General features: G+C 50.5%; 1 protein-coding gene across 11 annotated transcripts in view; it reads left to right on the forward strand.

Annotated features, from left to right (window-relative positions):
* MARK2 (microtubule affinity regulating kinase 2) overlaps window positions 1–18950 on the forward strand; it is a 60422-nt gene that overhangs the window by 37363 nt on the left and 4109 nt on the right. For 6 of the 11 annotated variants that reach the window (XM_049892314.1, XM_049892308.1, XM_049892307.1 and 3 more), the window contains 16 exons: window positions 5707–5886; window positions 6129–6182; window positions 9089–9137; window positions 9442–9507; window positions 9608–9678; window positions 9825–9881; window positions 10608–10844; window positions 12863–12982; window positions 13090–13189; window positions 13266–13378; window positions 14390–14522; window positions 14809–14987; window positions 15242–15339; window positions 16209–16370; window positions 16922–17179; window positions 18195–18221. In XM_049892314.1, the coding sequence (XP_049748271.1) occupies window positions 5752–5886; window positions 6129–6182; window positions 9089–9137; window positions 9442–9507; window positions 9608–9678; window positions 9825–9881; window positions 10608–10844; window positions 12863–12982; window positions 13090–13189; window positions 13266–13378; window positions 14390–14522; window positions 14809–14987; window positions 15242–15339; window positions 16209–16370; window positions 16922–17179; window positions 18195–18221 (1859 nt within the window). In that variant the 5' untranslated portion in view covers window positions 5707–5751. The remainder of the gene's footprint in view (window positions 1–5706; window positions 5887–6128; window positions 6183–9088; window positions 9138–9441; window positions 9508–9607; window positions 9679–9824; window positions 9882–10607; window positions 10845–12862; window positions 12983–13089; window positions 13190–13265; window positions 13379–14389; window positions 14523–14808; window positions 14988–15241; window positions 15340–16208; window positions 16371–16921; window positions 17180–18194; window positions 18222–18950) is intronic. The other 5 variants (XM_049892309.1, XM_049892310.1, XM_049892317.1 and 2 more) reach the window with 3 other exon arrangements.

Raw genomic sequence — 18950 nt, forward strand, 5'->3', positions numbered from 1 at the left:
AGAGCTTGAGAATGTCTGATGTTCACTCCCTAGAGTTCATACTTACTGTAAGCAAGTAGGTTAAAGGTGGAAGGGAGAGCGTGGCTTTAGCCAGACCCTGTTTAGTTGGTCCAGAAGGGCAGTAGTCCTCAGGCCCCACCCTGATGGCTAAATGGACCTAGTCAGAAGCACTGAAGGGAAACTCTCCTCAATAGCCACCCCACCTCCTTACCTCCACTTCACCCTTTAGGGAAGCAGCTGAGTGAAGAAGTTGCCAGGCTTGGGGCTGTGGCCCAAGAAACATTTTCTGTTGAAGACTTGTCCTTTCTCTCCTCCCTCCCAGTGGTCTCTCCTCCCCACCCTATCGAAGGTGCCTGCTGTGGGAAGCATACATAGAAGAGGTGAAGGGGCGGTAAGAGAAGCACTGCGCACCTTGAGTTCTGAGAATTGTGCGGTTCAGTCTTGGACGGGAATTGGTGACTTTTGGAGCAGGGGATCAAAGAGCACATGCCAGTGTGCTCTGCTGCTCCCGGTCCTGAACAAGCAGAGCCTTTTGTTTGATTGTCCTGGGAGGCCAGTGTGGGACCAGCCCTCCACAACTGCCCCATCTGCATTCCTGGCTCCCCTTCTTCCACTCTTGCGAAGGGGAGAGGTGCTGGTGTAGGCCGGCCACTGAGGCCTGTAGGTAGTTGCTCAACCTGGACCTCGCTCTCCAGTGAGGAAGGCCCCCGTATCATCTCTTATGTTGGCCCCCATCTGGGCTGCAGCTGGCTTAGGAGGGTTCAACTTAGGTCTGGAAGGTAGTTCACAGTGGGACTTCTGGTTTTGAGGACAGTAGTATTTGGGGACTAAAAATAATAGCAGTAATGGTTGCCCTTTACTGAGCAATGTGTAATGTGTTCTATATGTGTTCTCTCATCTACTTATGTAAAGTAGGGAATGTTTTCTCACTGCTTTGCAAATAAAGAAACTGAAGCTTAGAGAGGTTGTGTGATGCCAGAGCTGGCAACAAGGGAGCCAGGACTTGAACATAGTTCTGTCGGACCACAGAGCTCTCCTGCACCCTCTAGACTGCCTTCTGGCACAACAGTGTGGAACACCTACACTGGTCATCTTTTGAGTCGTTTTCTTCTTTCTTTGTAATAATCTCGCCTCCCTCCAGAGAGGCTGTTGATGATAATAAAGTTAAGATGTGGTGGATAAGTGGCAGATTCAGGGTTTGAACCCTGGCAATTTGTCTCCAGCGTCTACAGCCTTAACCACCACTTCTCTACCATGCTGAGGATGAGGGTAAATGATGGAGCTCTTCTGTGGTTGTTGATGTTCCATGAGGTCCAGCATACGGCTGAGTCTTGCGTGGGACGCTGTCCTGCCACGTTACACAGACCAGCCCCCGGAGCCAGAAGTACCAAGACGGATGGCAGAGCAGAGCTCAGGATGGGTAGCAAAGTGCCCAGATTTGGCTGCAGAGAGGCAAAACCAAACCAGTTGCCGTCGAGTCGATTCCAACTCATAGCGACCATGTAGGACGGAATAGAATTGCCCCATAGAGTTTCCAGGGAGCACCTGGTGGATTTGAACTTTCAACTTTTTGGTTAGCAGCCGCAGCACTTAATTAACCACTGCATCACCAGGGTTTCCCCAGAGAGGCGAAGGGTACACATTTTCAGGTAGATACTAAAGCCCTGTTGCGAACTTCAAGGACTTGGAGACTGCCGAGCTCCTGTGGCCTTTGGCTTTCTGCTGCTGTCTTAACCCCAGGCATAGCCTCAGAAAAGAGGGAGTGATGAGAAACTTAAGAGGTGAAGTAAAGGTCACCAAGGAAACTTTTCCACCCATCCACTTCTCATGGAAGTTGGGTTGGGGCAAGATTTTCCCTCTCTGTGGCCGCTTAGGTGGGTAGGCTGGGTGGCAGCCTGGCGGTAGGGAGGATGGCCTGAGAGGAGGTAGGCCACGGAGGCCAGCCTTCAGGACCTTGCTGGATAGGGTGAGGGGTGCCATTCAGTAGACTAACCCAAATGTTGTAAGGGCCAGCAGAGCCTAGAAATGCTTTTCTTTCCAAGGTGTGTGAACACCAGAGCTCCTTTTGGAGGAAAAAAGCAGGTATTTGAAAATCTACTTGCCTGGTAAAGACAGTTTGAGAACCAATCAGGCTTAGGCGAGCTACAGGGTATATGGAGAACAGGTGGGAAGAGAGCCCTCTGGCTGGGATGGACAGCAAAGGCTTTAGAGAAAGACTGCATGTAGACATGAAGCCTGGTGAGGAGGTTGAAAGAGACTTCTGGGATTACAGGAGCTTCCCCCTTCAAAGTCTATCACATGCATGGGATCTTTTCTCTTCAAAGGTCCAACCCTATGTGCTTCTGGGATTTGGGTCAAACAGTTCATCAAAAAACAGCCAGCAGCTGCTGTGCAAAGAGAGGAAGGACTCATATATGAATGTTCATTGCAGCACTATTCACAATAGCCAAAAGGTAGAAACAACCCAAGTGTCCATCAACAGATCAATGGATAAACTAACTGTACATACATACAATGGGGTATTACTTAGCCTTAAAGAGAAATGAAGTTCTGATACATGCGTGAACCTTGAAAACATTACGTTAAGTGAAATGAGTCAGACACGAAAGGACAAATAGTGTATGATCCCATTTACATGAAATATCTAGAATAGGAAACTGCGTAGAGACAAAAGTTAATTAGTGGTTACGGGGGTGATGGGGGGGATTGGGGAATTATTGCCTAAGGGGTACTAAATTGCTGTTTGGGATGATGAAAAAGTTTTAGAAATGGATAGTGGTGATGGTTGGGCAACATGGAAAATGTAATTAATGTCACTGAACTGTATCCTTAAAAATGGTTGAAATGATAAATTTTTTATTATGAATAATTTACCACAATAAAATTTTAAAGAGAGAGAGAAAAAGGAAGACCTTATATCAATACAATGAAGAAGGGAAAAAGTATCAGAGTACAGGCAGTCACCGGATTCCTAACAAGCTCTGTTCCTAAGTCTGTCTGTAAGTTGAGTTAGTACGTAAGTTGGAACGGTTGGGCATGGTTCGTATCATGGCAGTTAGTCAAATGTTTGTTGTAATATAGAGTATACAGTGTACCTTTCTATGCATAAAAAAAACATTAAACACTTCCAGATAAACACTGAAAATTCTTTAACGTAATAATATGGTAATAATAATAATGTCCTGATGTGCATTGCAAAGTAGCGCCTATTTGTTGTTACCAACGATGTATGTAGCTGGAATTTTTAATTTAATAGGCTTTACAGGGGTTGGTAGGTAACTACGGGTTGTGTGTAAATTATATGTTTGTAACCTGGGGACCGCCTGTACTTACCTTTTGTTTTACTGCCTGAAAAGCATCTGATTGGTTAAGCAAGCTTCTTGCCAAGGAACCCTGGACATCTTCTAGGGTGATAGCGAGCCATTCCTTTCCTCTGTGGTTTTTGAAGACGTCACTTATGCTGGGAGGGGTTGTGAAAGGAAGAACGTTGACTCACACTCCTCTGGTCACCCTGCTACCTTACCTTCCAGACTGTCTTTGTGAAGTTTCCAAGGCAGCTCTGGGTGGTTTGGGATAAGGTTCTGGCAGCCGCTTTGTGCCAGTATGCTGGAGCGATGGCATCAGGTGTTCCTTGAGAGTCTTAAACTAGGGCTCTAGACAAGAGTTAGACCAGACTGTCTCTTAACAGCTTTATTGAAGCACAGTTTGGGATACCATGAAATTCACTTGTTTTAAGTGTACAGTTCAATGAATTTAGTAAATTTCTATTGTTGTACAGCCACTGCCAGGATGCAGTTCTAGAGCACCCCCATCATCCCAAAAGTCCGCGTGTGCCTGTTTACAGTCAATCTCCACTCCTACCCCCAGCCTCAAGCAACCATTGGTTTCTTTTCCGTCTCTGTAGTTTTGCCTTTTCTATAACTGTCATATCAGTGTTGTTGTTCGGTTTCATTGAGTCGGTTCTAACTCACAGCGACCCCGTGCACAACAGAACGAAACCCTGCCCGGTCCTGCGCCATCCTCACAATCATTGTTGTGCTTGAGCCCATTGTTGCAGCCACTGTGTCAATCATATAATAAGTCATCTTTTGTAGCTGACTTCTTTCATGGAACAAAACGTTTTGAGGTTCTTTCATGTTGTTACATGTATCCATACTTCATTCCTTTTTTATTGCTGAGTAGTATTCCGTTCAAATACAGTTGATAAGATTGTTTCCATTTGGGAGCTTTTATGAATAATGCTGTTATGAGCATACAAGTCTTTTTTTTTTTTTAACAGCTTTACTGAGAAAATTCACATACCTTACAATTTATCCGTTTAAAGTGTACAATTCAGTAGCTTTTGGTAAATTCACAGAGTTGTGCATCCATCAGTATAATCAGTTTTAGAACATTTTCATTACCCCAAAAAGAAACCCTGCACTTCTTAGTCTTCACCCCTTAATCTCTCCATTCCACCTAGCCCTTGGTAACCACTAATCTACTTTCTGTCTCTCTAGATTTGCTTGTTGTGGACATTTCATATAAATGGAATCATGCAATATGTGGTCCTTTGTGGCTGGCTTCTTTCAGTTAGTGTAATGTTTTCACACGTCATCCATGTTTAGCACATATCAGAACTTCATTTCTTTTTATTGCTGTGTGATGTTCCACTCTATGGGTATATCACACCTTGTTTATCTGTCTCTTCCTCGATGGGCATGAGCTGTTTCTCCTTTTTGGCTGGTGTGAATAATGCTGCTGTGAACATTTAGTATACAAGTTTCTGTGTGGGTGTGTATCTTCATCTCTTTGGGGAATATACCTAGGAATAGAATCGCTAGATCATACAGTAACTATGTTTAACAGTTTGAGGAACGTATGAGTCTTTAATGGACTCGACAGCGATGGGTTTGGTTTTTTTTTTTTTTGGTTCTATGAGTCTTTATATGGACATGTGTTTTCATTTGGAGCAGACCCTTTTTGTATTACGTTTATGTACCTAGTCGGTGTCCGTTGTTGACTCTTTCGCTTCTTCGTGCCCTTATTTGAGCTGTGAGGTGTCTGAGGAGGACAGAATAGGACAGAGTGCTGCTTTGCTGGACCCAGTCATTCAGTTCACTCATAGCACTCATATTCGTTGAGCATCTACCATAAGGCAGTCTCTATTTAGGTGCTGGGATGTATCAATAAATAGAGGATATATACTTGCCTTTATGAAGCTTCCATTTTTGTTGGGATAGACAGACAAATAAATGTGGAGAGATCCATAATAAAGGCAAATATAAAGTGTTGGGTGACCATGAGAGCGCTGAAGCAGCTCTGACCGTGCTCCTCTTTGACTGAGACCCAGCCTTCTCACAGTGTGAACAAGCAACAGGGAGAAGAGTAGGCGATAGATCTCCCACATGAGGTGAAGGAGCTCTTGAGTTATTAATGGGGGGATTGTATTGCCCTCGTTGGAACAGCGCAGGCCCTGAGCTCAGACTCCCACAGTATCTGGCCCCTGGATCTTATGCTGTGCTCTTTTGAAGGGAAGGCTGGCTCTCTCATACCCGTTTTTTTTTTTTTTGCTCCTGCCTTATGATCCCTTGCGTGCCTACCCATCCCCTGGAGTCTGCCTCTGCATCCCAGCCTCTTACATTTTTTTACAGAGAGCTGAGGGCAGGGTGTGGGGAACTGGAAGGGCAGCATGCCTGAAGGTGCGTCTCTGTTTTGGTCCTGCAGCCCACCTTGGGACACCTCGACTCCAAGCCCAGCAGTAAGTCCAACATGCTGCGGGGCCGCAACTCGGCCACCTCTGCTGACGAGCAGCCCCATATTGGAAACTACCGGCTCCTCAAAACCATTGGCAAGGGTAACTTCGCCAAGGTGAAGTTGGCACGGCACATCCTGACTGGGAAAGAGGTGAGCTCTGGGCTTAGGGACATGGCAGCATCTCCCAACCCTGTTGTTACCCCAGCAGGTGTCAGTGGGACTACTGCCACAGCTGGTCTCTTATTTTTCAGGCAGAAATAAGACCTGAGCCTGTGGGGCTACTAAGAGTGATGGGGCGAAAAGGAGTAGGAAGAATAAAAGAAAAAGTAGATTAGAGTTGTGAGTTTGGCCTGGTCAAAGAAGTAATCCGGGATTTTTTTTCTCACCTTCAGGTAGCTGTGAAGATCATTGATAAGACTCAGCTGAACTCCTCCAGCCTCCAGAAAGTAAGCTTGAGTACCTCCTCTCTTTTCTAAACCTCTCCAGGGATCAATGATCTACTGGTCCCATTTGGACTTGAGCCCCTTGTTTAAAATCTCTGGTGATCTCGTTGTCCCGCAGCCTCCTTCCTGTGGCTCTGGTACCTTTAGGGCTTTGGCTGGCCCCCGATGGGCTTTCTGGCCCTAGGCACTGACTCTTCTGTTGTTATTCTGCCCCACTTGGCCTACCTATCTTACCTATTTCCTGTATCTTATCTTCTGGCCTGTGGCCAGCCTTCTGCAAAAATACATGTTTGTAGCCATTACTAGAAACACATGCAACTGCTCCCAAGATCTGGAGTGATCCAGGGGAGTGTCTGTAGAAGTACAAGGGTAAGAGAAGGCAGAGAACCTGCTACTGGGCTCTGTGCCAGCTGCCTTTCGGAGAATGAGTGTCAAAGACTAGGGTCTTTAAGTCGAGTTCCAAGCCTCTGCCAACGTGTGTGTGCAGGTTCAGGACAGAAGCTCCAGCTTTCCTTTCACTTCTAGGCTGCTCTTGGCTAGAGATCACAAAGTCATTTGTGCATAGTCTTCTCTAGATAAGGCTGGACTTTTCCTTCCCTCGTTGTCTCACTGGAAAACTGAGGTCTTACATAGGTGCTAGGACCCTCCCCCTCCCCCTCCGCCCCCCCCCCCCCCCGTAGGAGCACCTCCCCGCACATCCAGGAAACTATGAAAAGCTGGTAGAAATGAGCAAAGAAAGAAGGTAGATCATTATTTGCAGAGAGGGAAAGCTTGCCAGTGCTTGTTTATTGTGAAACTAGAAACTCTATGCCTTCTCCTTCCATCCTGGGTGCCAGCAGTTAGGGGAAGGAAGAAATCTCAAAAAAGGCCCCAAAAGGCTGTCCTTCTTCAGGTTAGTCAGATTTCCATTATACCCCCAGACTCCAGGTGGCCCTGGCCCAAATTTTCTGGTCTTGATTAGCCTCCTTGTTTGTTTTCATTTTGTGCAGGTTGGATTTTCCTTTTCTTGAACACATTGTAGTGTCTGAGTTGGGAAGGCATAACCCCATGCTAACAGAGTCAAATACAGTGAGACTGGGAGGCCTGGGATCAGGGGCTGGGTTGTTATTGAGGGAGGTGGTCAGGGAACGAGAGTGTGTGGGTTGGGTTACCCTGACAGGCCGACAGCCAGAACCAAGGCATTTTCTATTTTTTGTTACCCCTGGGATCCCCTCAAGGGTTCTTTTGTTCAAAGGAAATACACTGTCGTCACCAGGACTTCCCTGCTTGGAGCTTTGTGGGAGGAAGGGAAAGAGGGCTGTTCTTGACATGTTGGCTCAGACCCCACAGAGGTAGAAGTCAGCTTGTTGTGGGCCATGTGGTCTTTGGAGCAGTCAACTTGCCGTTGTTAATAATCTCTAGAGTCAACCAAGCCCTCTTATTTCCTGCCTCTTTCTCCTCCCTGACTCTTCCCAGCTGGCTGGAAGGTACTAGCACCAGACACATGTGGCCATTTTGCAAGCTTCATCGCATTCCATTATCAAGGCCAATCTGATTCTGACCAAATCCCTGGTTAAATTTGATCACAGCAGCAGTTCCTAAAAGAAGAGCTTTGAAGAAGCAAGTAACCTCTAGGTTCTAGACCAACCCTAGAAAACTCTGAGCTCTCCCTGGAGAATGCCGCTTCCTGGCCGAGGAATAAATGATACATGCCTGCCTTCCTGAAGCTTCCATTTTTGTTGGGTTAGACAGCCACAAATAAATATAAAGTCATCAGTAATAAAGGCAAATGTAAAGTGTCAGTGGCCATAAGGGCGCTGAAGCAGTCCTGACCATGCTCTCTTGTGACTGAGATGCAGCCTTCTCATGTCGTGAACAGGAAGAACCCTGACCTCCTGCAGTCATCGCAGCTGCCCCCGGCCCCACTGCAGTGCTGCTGCCCACTGCTGCCCCCGAGGTGGTGGTCAGGGAAGAAAGCAAGAAAAACCTGGGCTTGTAACAGAGAAGGGAGCCAAGGCATAACTGCGTTTCTGAAGATTAGAAATTCTGTCTCTTCTGCCCCTTTCCAGCTCACAAAAGCTCTGGGAACACATCAAAGGGAGGAGAAGGTGTTTGCTTTTTTCCAAAAGCTAAATCCTAAATTAGGGCTCCAGAGTCTGCACCCCCCCCAAAACCAAACCAAAACAAAACTCTGCTCTTTGTGCAGGTGGTGAGGCCCGGAAGTTACAAAAGCCCCCACCTCCAGTTCTCTGGCCCCCGCAGAGGGGAAGGAGCTCATTTCTGTCATTTTTCTTTATGGAGATGTATGGTTTGGAGCCCCTGATTTTGTTTCACAAAGAGAGCGTGAGTGTGTGGAGGTGGATTTGATTAAAATTGGCATCAGCTATATATAGGATTGGGTTCTTCTGTCACCACCTCAGAGGCCCAGGAGAGACAGGCTTCTTTCTCCATGAGCGCTGAGCCCACTGACTTCTGTAAGTCGTAAACTGACGGGGTCCCCCTGCAGCATTCTACCACCCTCAGACCAAGCCGGAGTCTGTTCAGTCACTGAACAGGAGAAGCAGCTCAGGTTCCTGCAGAGTCATGTCCATGGGCTCACACTGCTTCCTTCAGAAGCACCCAACCCAAACCCATCTACTCTTTGGGGCCTGAATTTGAGTAGATATGGCAAGGGGCATGGCTGGCTTATCCAGACGCCAAACCTGGGGTGACAGGTCAGTAGAAGAGGTTCCAGCCCAGCTTTCAGCTCTCCACTCACCCTCTGTGTGCTTGCTCAGCAGTCTGGGAGGGGCATGGGTAAGCTGGATAACTGCCCTATTTATTTTTCCTGACTGTTTTTCTTAGAGAAATAATCGTAGCAGTGACTGTGTTTGAAGGGGACCTGAGGAAGCAAGTTGAGCAGGCATGACACCTGGTATTTTCTTTTCCAGCTATTCCGCGAAGTGAGAATAATGAAGGTTTTGAATCATCCCAACATAGGTGAGAACAGTTGTTGTTCCTTCTGTCCTTCCCTCATAGCAAGGCTACACTCTAGCATGTAGTCCTTCCCCCTGAGACACCTTGCCTTCTGGAGTCAGGAGCCTGCGAGGGCCTCAGGGATGCCTTTGGGGCAGCTCTGCTTAAAGGTACACCAGGCGACCCTTGATGAGAGGAACTTGTCCTCAGGAGGGTGGGAGGCAGGAGGGAGGGAACTTCCATCCCTAGGGATGGGCCCTAGAGGTTGGGACTTGATATGTGGCCCCTGCTGCTGCTTTGACTCATAGCTTGGCCGTTCCTCTTGTAGTTAAATTGTTTGAAGTGATTGAGACTGAGAAAACACTCTACCTTGTCATGGAGTATGCTAGCGGAGGTAGGTGTGGAATTGCTTCTTCCTGCCGACTGTGCCCCCCCCTCCGCTTCCCTAGCCCCCAGCAAGCTCTGACCTAGTTCCCTGCCCCTGTCTCTTTCAGGAGAGGTGTTTGATTACCTAGTGGCCCATGGCAGGATGAAGGAAAAAGAGGCTCGGGCCAAATTCCGCCAGGTGAGTGACTCCCTCCATGGAATAGGGACCTGACTCTGCCCTTTGGGCTTTGCTCATCTGTGTGGCAGCCTCCAGCTAGGTCCCAGGGTCCCAGCTGAGCCAGCCCGGTGGTCCACCCTGGACTGACTCTTCTTCCTCCCTTTCAGATAGTGTCTGCTGTGCAGTATTGTCACCAGAAGTTTATTGTTCATAGAGACCTAAAGGTAAGGCCTGCTGTTAGCCGTTCCTTTCAGTGGGGACAGGGTTGTTCACCCTCCGTTCACCATGACAACCATCAGGTCTCAAGTATGCAAGGAAACTGCAGCCTTTAATTTTTTCAAGATGACGAGGACGCCCCTCGGGCCACTTCTAACATAGCCTTAGGACTGGATGTAGGATCCCATTCCAGCCCGCGAGCAGAGGGCTTCTGCAGTTTCACCTCTTGACACATCGCATTCGGTGCGCTAGGCGAGGCAGGAGCCTCCAGGCTTTCCTGGTTCCTCAGGCAGCATGGGGGCTGGCCGAGGGGGGAGTGTTGAATGTCCCCACGGCTGTGTAACTAGAGCCTTGCAGGTTTGCGGGCACACACATGCACACACCGTCTCTTTGCTGAGATGTTAAAGTTGGAGGCTACCCATGAGTCTCCTGGCCTCCAAGTCCCTGCAGACATGGCTGTGATTGAGCTGGGCCTGATGCTGAAGTTGTGTACAGTTCATAGCATCTCTGAGCCCTCAGGTCCCAGGGCTTACGTGGCTGCCTGTGTGGCATGGCCTGCACTGCCCTCTCCAGCCCAGCCTGTTCAGATGGAAGCCTGCCCTGAAATGGATTTGGAAAGTTCTAAGACTGCAGATGATTTCCCATGTGTTCTCCCATTCCACCAGGCTCCTACCTGTTCCTTTGCCTTAGTGTGGCCTCCTTGGGTCCATGACATTTTCCATCTTACCTCCCAGGCAGAAAACCTGCTCTTGGATGCTGATATGAACATTAAGATTGCAGACTTCGGCTTCAGCAACGAATTCACCTTTGGGAACAAGCTGGATACTTTCTGTGGCAGTCCCCCTTATGCCGCCCCAGAACTGTTCCAGGGCAAGAAGTACGATGGACCCGAGGTGGATGTGTGGAGCCTTGGAGTCATCTTATATACACTGGTCAGCGGCTCCCTGCCTTTTGATGGACAGAACCTCAAGGTGGGGTGAAGTACAGGCTTAGATCACTGTATCCTCATCCCCTCTCTCAGCCTGTGGTCTTATTCCTGATCTCTCCTTTATCACCTCTCTACACTTCTCCTGAGCCAGAGCTTTAGGGAATGGCTTGCTAAAGGTAGCGGCAGTTAAAAGGTCTTCTGCTTCCAGCATCTTGTTATTTTTGTGCAATTGAGTTGACTCTGACTCACAGCAACCCCATATGACAGACTGGAACTGCCCCACAGGGCTTTTCTAGGCCATAGCAGGGCTTCTGACTGGTTTAGAGTGGCTCGGTAGTTGCTGACTTAAACTGAGGGCAACTGAATGCGTTGCATGGCAACCAGGGCTGTTGCCCAGTGGATTTTGACCTCAGTAGGAAACAAACAGCAGTGCCCCATTCAAAGATGGCAGCCCACCACTCCGTTTTGAATGTGTCACTCTCCCAAGTTCCGCCAATGATCCAGTCTCCCGAATGGATCCTGAAAGTTTCAGGAACCTGATGAGGAAGATGGGATTATCGGCAGGACTGTGGAGAGCGACACATTGAAAGTGGCGTGATCGGCCACCATCTTTGAGTGGGCCACCACTGTTTGTTTCCTACTTGGGTCAAAATCCCACAGGCAACAGATTTGGTTGCTATGGAACGGGTACGCTGCCCTCATTTACGTGGCGATTACTGAACCCTCCTGAACCTACTCAAAGCCTTGTCTTTACGGAAGCAGGTCGCCAGGTCTTTCTCCCACAGAGCGACTGGGTGAGTTTGAACTGCCAGCTTTTCTGTTTGCAGCCAGGCGCTTCCCTGTTACCACCACCAGGGCTCCCAGCATAGTAACCTCAATTCCTTTCAAAAGAGATGGGATAAATTGTGTGTGTTTTCCCCCCCTCCAAGGCACCCTGGGACTACAGACTTCTGACTGGCCAAGCTATAGGGCACATATTGGATCTCACTGGCTCTCTGGTGAGGTGTATTGTCCCAGGTGGTCTGTCTCCTACCCTGCTCCATTTAGGTCTCCCTGGCCAGTCTTTTTTTTTTTTTTCTTTCCTTTGGGTAGAGAACCAAAGTTTTATTATCGCTAAAGTATAGTTAAAGGAGTAGAAACAAAGTTAATTTTACGTACATTTGGTAGGAATGCCAATTTCAAGAAACTAAATTATTTTAAATGGGAAGTGAATCCTAAGAGAGTTCATCCGGTCAGCCCTCGTTTTTACAGCAGAGCAAGCTGGGCTGCCCTAACAGCAGTGCCTCCCCCTGCACTTCAGTACAGAAGGCCGAGACTAGGCCTGAGAGAGCTCCCACCTTTTTAGTCAGGCACCCTCAGCTACCCCCCTGTCTGCCGTCAGCTGATCGAGGAGAGCCGGTGAACGCCACTACGGTGTTTCAGTTGCCCCTACGAGACGTTTAATAGCATTTTCAAAGGTAACCTATGGTTATTAGTCCGCTCCTTCCAACAAAGGTGCTTTTGATAAACCATATGCTCAAATTCATATCCTTGTCATCAAATAGATACTGGAGTGTTGTTGCTTTTACTGGCAATTACTTGGTTTTAATGATCAATGCTTGTTTTCTTTTATTACTTTCCACTTTTATAGAAATGTCTATATCTTTGTATTCGACACATTCTAGTTTACTGGTTTCTTTGTTGAGATTTCTAATGAATGCATGTAAGGCAACACACCTTCTTCTGAGCATAGTTTGACTACCTCACCAAGGTTTTTTCTGTGTCATGCTCCTATTAATTGCTCTAAATAATTTGGGATGTCTATTTTGATTTCCTCTTTCTCCATTCAGCATATTTAAGCACTTGTTATGTTCCAGGCACTGTCATAAGAGTTGCACCGTATCTAAAATTTATTTTTAATGAGTTTAACCGACGTTATTTACATGTGTGATTCAAATATCCAGTTTATATAGATTTTCTTTAGTCCCTGGTCAGTCTTAAGCCCTAAGAATCCTGGATGTTAGGTTTCTTCCCTTGGCCTTGGGATGATTTAAGTTTCCTAGCCCTGGAATTCTCCTACAGGAGCTGCGAGAGCGAGTACTAAGGGGAAAATACCGTATTCCGTTCTACATGTCCACGGACTGTGAAAATCTGCTCAAGAAGTTTCTCATCCTCAATCCCAGCAAGAGAGGCACTTTAGAGGTGAGCAGCCTGGAGCCCAGCTGGCTTGAAGGCCCTGGGGTTCCCTAGGAAACCTCCCAACTGAGTTGCCTCCTTCTTTCTCCTTTTCCTTTCCCTTGTCTCTCCAGCAAATCATGAAAGATCGATGGATGAACGTGGGTCATGAAGATGATGAACTAAAGCCTTACGTGGAGCCGCTTCCTGACTATAAGGACCCCCGGCGGACAGGTGAAGCTGTGCTGAGTGGTGGGGTTGGGCTGCCTAGGAGCCAGGACCAGCCTAACTGTGTGTCCCCTCTGTGCAGAGTTGATGGTGTCCATGGGTTACACCCGGGAAGAGATCCAGGACTCGCTGGTGGGCCAGAGGTACAACGAGGTGATGGCCACCTATCTGCTCCTGGGCTACAAGAGCTCTGAGGTGTGTGCCCTCTGCTCCGTCCCTTGGTCTGGCAGCTTCCCTGTTGCACCCCCATGCTTCTAGCACCATTGGGGGCAGAAGCTCATCTCCAAGAAAGTGTGCTTTGCTGGCTAGTTATAAGCCTCAGCTCTGGTGTCTCAGGTTCTCTGGTCCTTGCTTTCGTTCATCTCCATCAGCGAAGGTGTAAGAAGGCTAGAGGGGTCTGGATCTGGGCCTGGGTCTGTGTTTTGATCTGGGCGAGTTGGTCTGGCCCAGTCTATGTTGGTTAGACTGGGCCTAGGTCAGCCTATCTGGGTTAGTCAGCCATTGTTTCTGTTGCCCCTAGGTGTCTATGTATATGTTTCCATGTGTTCTTTCTCTCTCTCGGGTTGTATCTGTGTGTCTCCATATCTCCATATCTTTCTTGTAGGAATCTAAGTCTGCATGCTCTTTCTGTCTTGTGCTTGTGTCAGGGTATGTGTGTCTGTGTGTGTGTGTGTACATCCATCCTCCTGTCTGTGGATCCAGAGGATTTGTGGTTGTTCTTCTACCTGTTTGGGTAGCCATGTCTGTCTGTGAGTCCATGGGTGTTTCTGGGAGTGGGGTTTTGTTTACATCTGTGTCTCCCCATATGTACTAATAGCCTTCCACCCTATTCTCCCCAGCGGTATTGGGCTTCTGCTCATGCTTCTTGTCTTAGCCTACTTAAAAGATGATGCTTGGGCTGAGCCCACATTGATGTGGTGGGGGTCTCTGGGTCTGAATGTGTGTTCTTTGGGTGTGTGTCCTTCTTTGAGGGCAGGAATGTGTCTCTGGCTATGGTTATTGGTGTCTGTGTTGGGGCACGAGTGTCTCCAGGGCGAAGGAACGTGTTTAGACACATTTTGGTCCTGTTGGGGGAGCTACGTCTTCTGTGAGCCTTGGGTGCACTTATATCAGCACAGGGTGCTGTGTGTCAGTGAGTGTGTCCATCTGTCGGAATCTCTGCATGACTTCTGCCCTCCCTTGATGTCAAGTATCCTGTTGTTGCAGCTGGAGGGCGACACCATCACCTTAAAGCCACGGCCTTCAGCTGATCTGACCAATAGCAATGCCCCATCCCCATCCAACAAGGTACAGCGCAGCGTCTCGGCCAACCCCAAGCAGCGGCGCTTCAGTGATCAGGGTAAGTGCTTTTGGGAGTCCCAGGGAGGAACCAAAGGGCTCGTCCCTCTCCAGAGAGGCTCTGGAAGCTTTGGGTGACACCGCTGAGTTTCAGCCACTTAGTAGTTGCATGGCCTTGGGCCAGTCGCGTGACTTTTCTCTGCCTCTGTGGAATGGGGGTCGTCTCTCCGCCCATGTGGAATGAGGGTTTGCTGGGTTACTGGCAAGGTTATAGGAGAGCACCTCGCACACGATGGGCCTCGCTGGGCCTGGCCTTACACATTCCTGTCGCCCCTCTGGCCCAGCAGCTGGTCCTGCCATAGCCACCTCCAATTCCTACTCTAAGAAGACTCAGAGTAACAATGCAGAAAATAAGCGACCTGAGGAGGACCGGGAGTCAGGGCGGAAGGCCAGCAGCACAGCCAAAGTGCCTGCCAGCCCTCTGCCTGGGCTGGAGAGGAAGAAGACCACCCCTACCCCCTCCACGGTGAGTCACACCCAGCCCTACCTCCCATCCAGTGCACCGCAGCCTCCTGCCCTCCTGCATCCTACAGGAGGCCTGCCCTTCAGGCAGCTCTTCCTCCTCCAGACCCACGTCCTTTGGACTGTCTCCACCCCAGCCTTCCCTCCTGGGCCAATTTGGTTTACAGTAGAAAGCCCTATCTGTGAACTGGGGAGAGAACCTGACTGTAAAAGACTTGGGTTTTCTGTCATTCATCTCTCACTCTTTATTTCCCACAGAACAGCGTCCTCTCCACCAGCACAAATCGAAGCAGGAATTCCCCACTTTTGGAGAGGACCAGCCTTGGCCAGGCCTCCATCCAGAATGGCAAAGACAGGTGAGCAGGCCCGGCCGGGCCCAGGGCACAGAGCACTTGCTCACAGCAGTGACATCTGTCGACAGCACCATCTCCTCTCCCGCCAGAGCATCGCTCCCACTCCCGGAGTTCCGTCCCTGCTCTGTTCAGTCCAGCTTTCCACACTCCTGTACTTCTTCCCTGCTTTCCACCATCTGTCCCCCTGCTCCACCCTGTCTCCTCTACCCCGCCCCGCCCCACCCTGCCCTGCCCTGCCCTGCCCTGCCCTGCCTGCCTGTCCTTGCAGCATACTCAGAGGGGCTCTCAGTGGTCATCTCAGCTGCCTTCTTGCTTCTCCACTGCAGCCAGGGCACGGCAGCTGCCCTCCTCTGGGCATCGGTGCCCACGGCTGTTTTGGGGCCCCAGCTCAGGGCAGAACCAAGAGGTGTTCATTTGAGGGGTGCACATCAAGGGTGGCCGCAGCTGCGCCCTCTCCCTCTGCCCCTGAGAGCACAGCTTCCCTAACCTGGACAGGCAGTGTGTCCGGGTATGCTGAGTTCCTGACCCCACCTCTGCTGAGCTTCCTAAAGTTGCTTCTTAGCAGCACCCTGCTCTTTCTGTAGAATAAACGTCCTTGTTCTTAGAGTTCCTAGGAGACCGGTGCAGCCTGCAGGCGGTCGCTTCCTGTTGCCTTTCCTCCTCCTGGGTTCCGGCCTACCTCACTGCTTCCTCAGCCTGCCCTGCATCTCCCACCCTGCGCTCCTCAGCTCCGACCCGCATCCCGTTGCTGCTCCCCAGGCCTGACCTGTTGATGCCCCCGGCTCTCTGGCCCTTCCCCTGCCCTTGCTTCCTAACCCAGGCCTCCTGCCCCACCCCCTAACCCAGGCCTCTCCGCTGCTTTTGTCTCCTAGCCTAACCATGCCAGGGTCCCGGGCCTCCACGGCTTCCGCTTCTGCCGCAGTCTCTGCGGCCCGACCCCGCCAGCACCAGAAATCCATGTCGGCCTCCGTGCACCCCAACAAGGGCTCTGGGCTGCCCCCCACGGAGAGTAACTGTGAGGTGCCACGGCCCAGGCAAGTGTGCTGGGGTGGCTGGTGCCCTCCTCTCTACCCCCAACAGTTTCTCCTTTCCACCTGGGGGCTCTGCTCTATTCTTGTCATCTTAGCCACAAGAGGTGACCCTGCCCCCTGCAGCCAGAGAGAACCAAAAACGGCCTTCGTGCCCCTCTTTTCCTTCAGTTCTCCCTCTCAGAACAGATATGTAGGAAGCAGGCCTGAGGCTCCAAAAGGAAGCCTTTTTGTTCTGAGCCTTGCTGGACTCCCTTAGGACCAGCATCACAGGGACTTAGGCCTTGAGATTCCAGTCACCAGGAGCCACTTCTCTCCAACCTATACTGCCTCCCCCATGTTTTCCTCCTCTCCTCCCCCACAACCATCTTTTTCTACACCCCCCTCCATGTCCTCCTTACCGTGTCCTCAGTGGTCACTCTTCCTTTCTGTGTCCTCCGTGATGGCTGCCCGACCTAGCACCCCCCTTCCCTGTTCCACCACAGGGTGCTCAGGTGCTCGCCAATGATGGCGTTTCTGTATGCTGATACGTTCCCTTACCCCCTCTTTCCCCACAGCACAGCCCCCCAGCGTGCCCCTGTCACCTCCCCCTCCGCCCACAACATCAGCAGCAGTGGTGGAGCCCCAGACCGAACCAATTTCCCCCGGGGTGTGTCCAGTCGAAGCACCTTCCACGCTGGGCAGCTCCGACAGGTGCGGGACCAGCAGAATTTGCCCTACGGTGTCACCCCAGCCTCTCCCTCCGGCAACAGCCAGGGCCGGCGGGGTGCCTCTGGGAGCATCTTCAGCAAATTCACCTCCAAGTTTGTACGCAGGTGAGCAGGGAGGTTAGGATGGCAGAGAAGCTGAAGCCAGGCCTTCCTGCACACCTGGGGGTGGGGGTGGGGACACCCAGAACCGGGGCTAGGCCTAGGTTAGGAGAGGCTTGGGAAGCTCAAGAAATGGAGCCCAACCTGGGGGTGGCAGTAGTCTTAGTCAATACCTTCTGTGCCCAGACTCATCCCCTCTTGGGCCTCTCCCCCAACTCTACACACACCCCTTATTCTCCGGCCCCCAGCAGATGGCCGATGCCGCCTCCTCTCTAGGAGAGTGTGAACTCAGATGCTAAAATAAAAGCCCCCCTCTTCCCTCCTGGGTTCCCATGGAAACTTATATTTGGTGACGCAGCTGCAAAGTCATGAGGCATGAGCCAGGCTGGGCCAGCAAGGAACATATGCCTTTTCCTGGTCTCTTGTCTCACCCCCTTTGACCTCTTCCACCTCAATCCGGTGGTTGTGGGTCTTTCAGACAAGGGCAGGGGGCTGGCTGCAGTACATTTCCGGACTGTTCAGGGGTTTCCTGGATGAAGCCTGGAAATGAAATGGCTGGTGAGGGCCCAGGCGGCCCTCCTCCCCCGAGCGCCAGTGAGCTGATATGCTCCTGGGTCAGGATGAGGGTGGGGATTCACACAACTATGATTCTCGGGGTGCACCAAGGAAACGCTGCCTTTTGGGATGCTCCCTGTCTCCTCCACCCACCTGGGAGCAGGGGCTCAGGAAGCAGTAGGTGGCTTTGAGTGAGCAGGCTTGCCTGCCCCTCACTCTGCTGGAAGAACCCAAAGCTGCCGCCCCTTTCCAGCCCTGGCACGCAGGTGCCTGGGTGGCGGGAGGGACGGGGGCAGATCTGGGTGCCTCAGACTCTAGTCTCGCTGAGCGGCTCTTCCAAAATGGAGATGACCCTTAAACCTGTAAAGCCCACTCCCACCTGCTTATCCACATACCGTCTTGTTGGTTGGTTTTTTTTTTTTTTTATTTCTTTTTTTATTTTGTCTTTTTTTGTTTGTTTTTTTAGAAATCTGTCTTTCAGATTTGCCAGAAGGTAGGCGTTGAGCCCACTGTGTGTGTGTGTCTGTCCTGTGTCCTGCCTCCATCATTAACCCCCCTCTTCTGGCTCTTGCCACCTCCCCCACCTGCTAACCCAGTCCCTGTGGCCCTCCTGTCTCTGCCATCTTAAAGGGATAAAGCCTGCCTCTGATTGGGCCTCTGCCTGCCCTCCCTGCCTCCTACAGATGAGTGGGGTGAGGGGTCACCAGCCCCCAAGAGGGCACATTTGCCTCACAGCGCAAATGGCTTTGAAAATGAAGGGCCTTGGGCCCAGAGTTACGCCTGTCCCCAAGCAAGGGGGACCTTCTCAGGGAATTCTCCCTTTAAGATTGTCCTTGTCTCCCTCCCCCAGAGTTTTGGTCACCAGCATTGGGTTCCTTTTCTGTCCCTTTTCCCTGCTGTGTGCATGCTCTGTGAGGAGTCTCACTGGGGTTAAAAGTACGTCTGGGATCCTGTTTCATTCTGGGCTCTCCTGGACTTCCCTCCTCTGGCCCCTGAACTCCAGGGCTGTGTGACCTCTCCCCCGTCCTGTGGGATGGCAGGACTTTAGAGGTACTACAGGGACAACGGGTGCCAAGGTGGCAGCCTGAGTCATCCAGGCCCAAGGAGCCTTTGCTCACGAATGGAGCACAGCGCCCCCTTCTGGCAGCTCCTGCAGAACTAGACCACCCCCTCCCCTCCTGCACACCGCCTGCCTCCAGCAGTGTCTTGTGGATCAGGCCCC

The sequence above is a fragment of the Elephas maximus genome, chromosome 7, assembly GCF_024166365.1.
Source record: "Elephas maximus indicus isolate mEleMax1 chromosome 7, mEleMax1 primary haplotype, whole genome shotgun sequence".
Lineage (NCBI taxonomy): Eukaryota > Metazoa > Chordata > Mammalia > Proboscidea > Elephantidae > Elephas > Elephas maximus.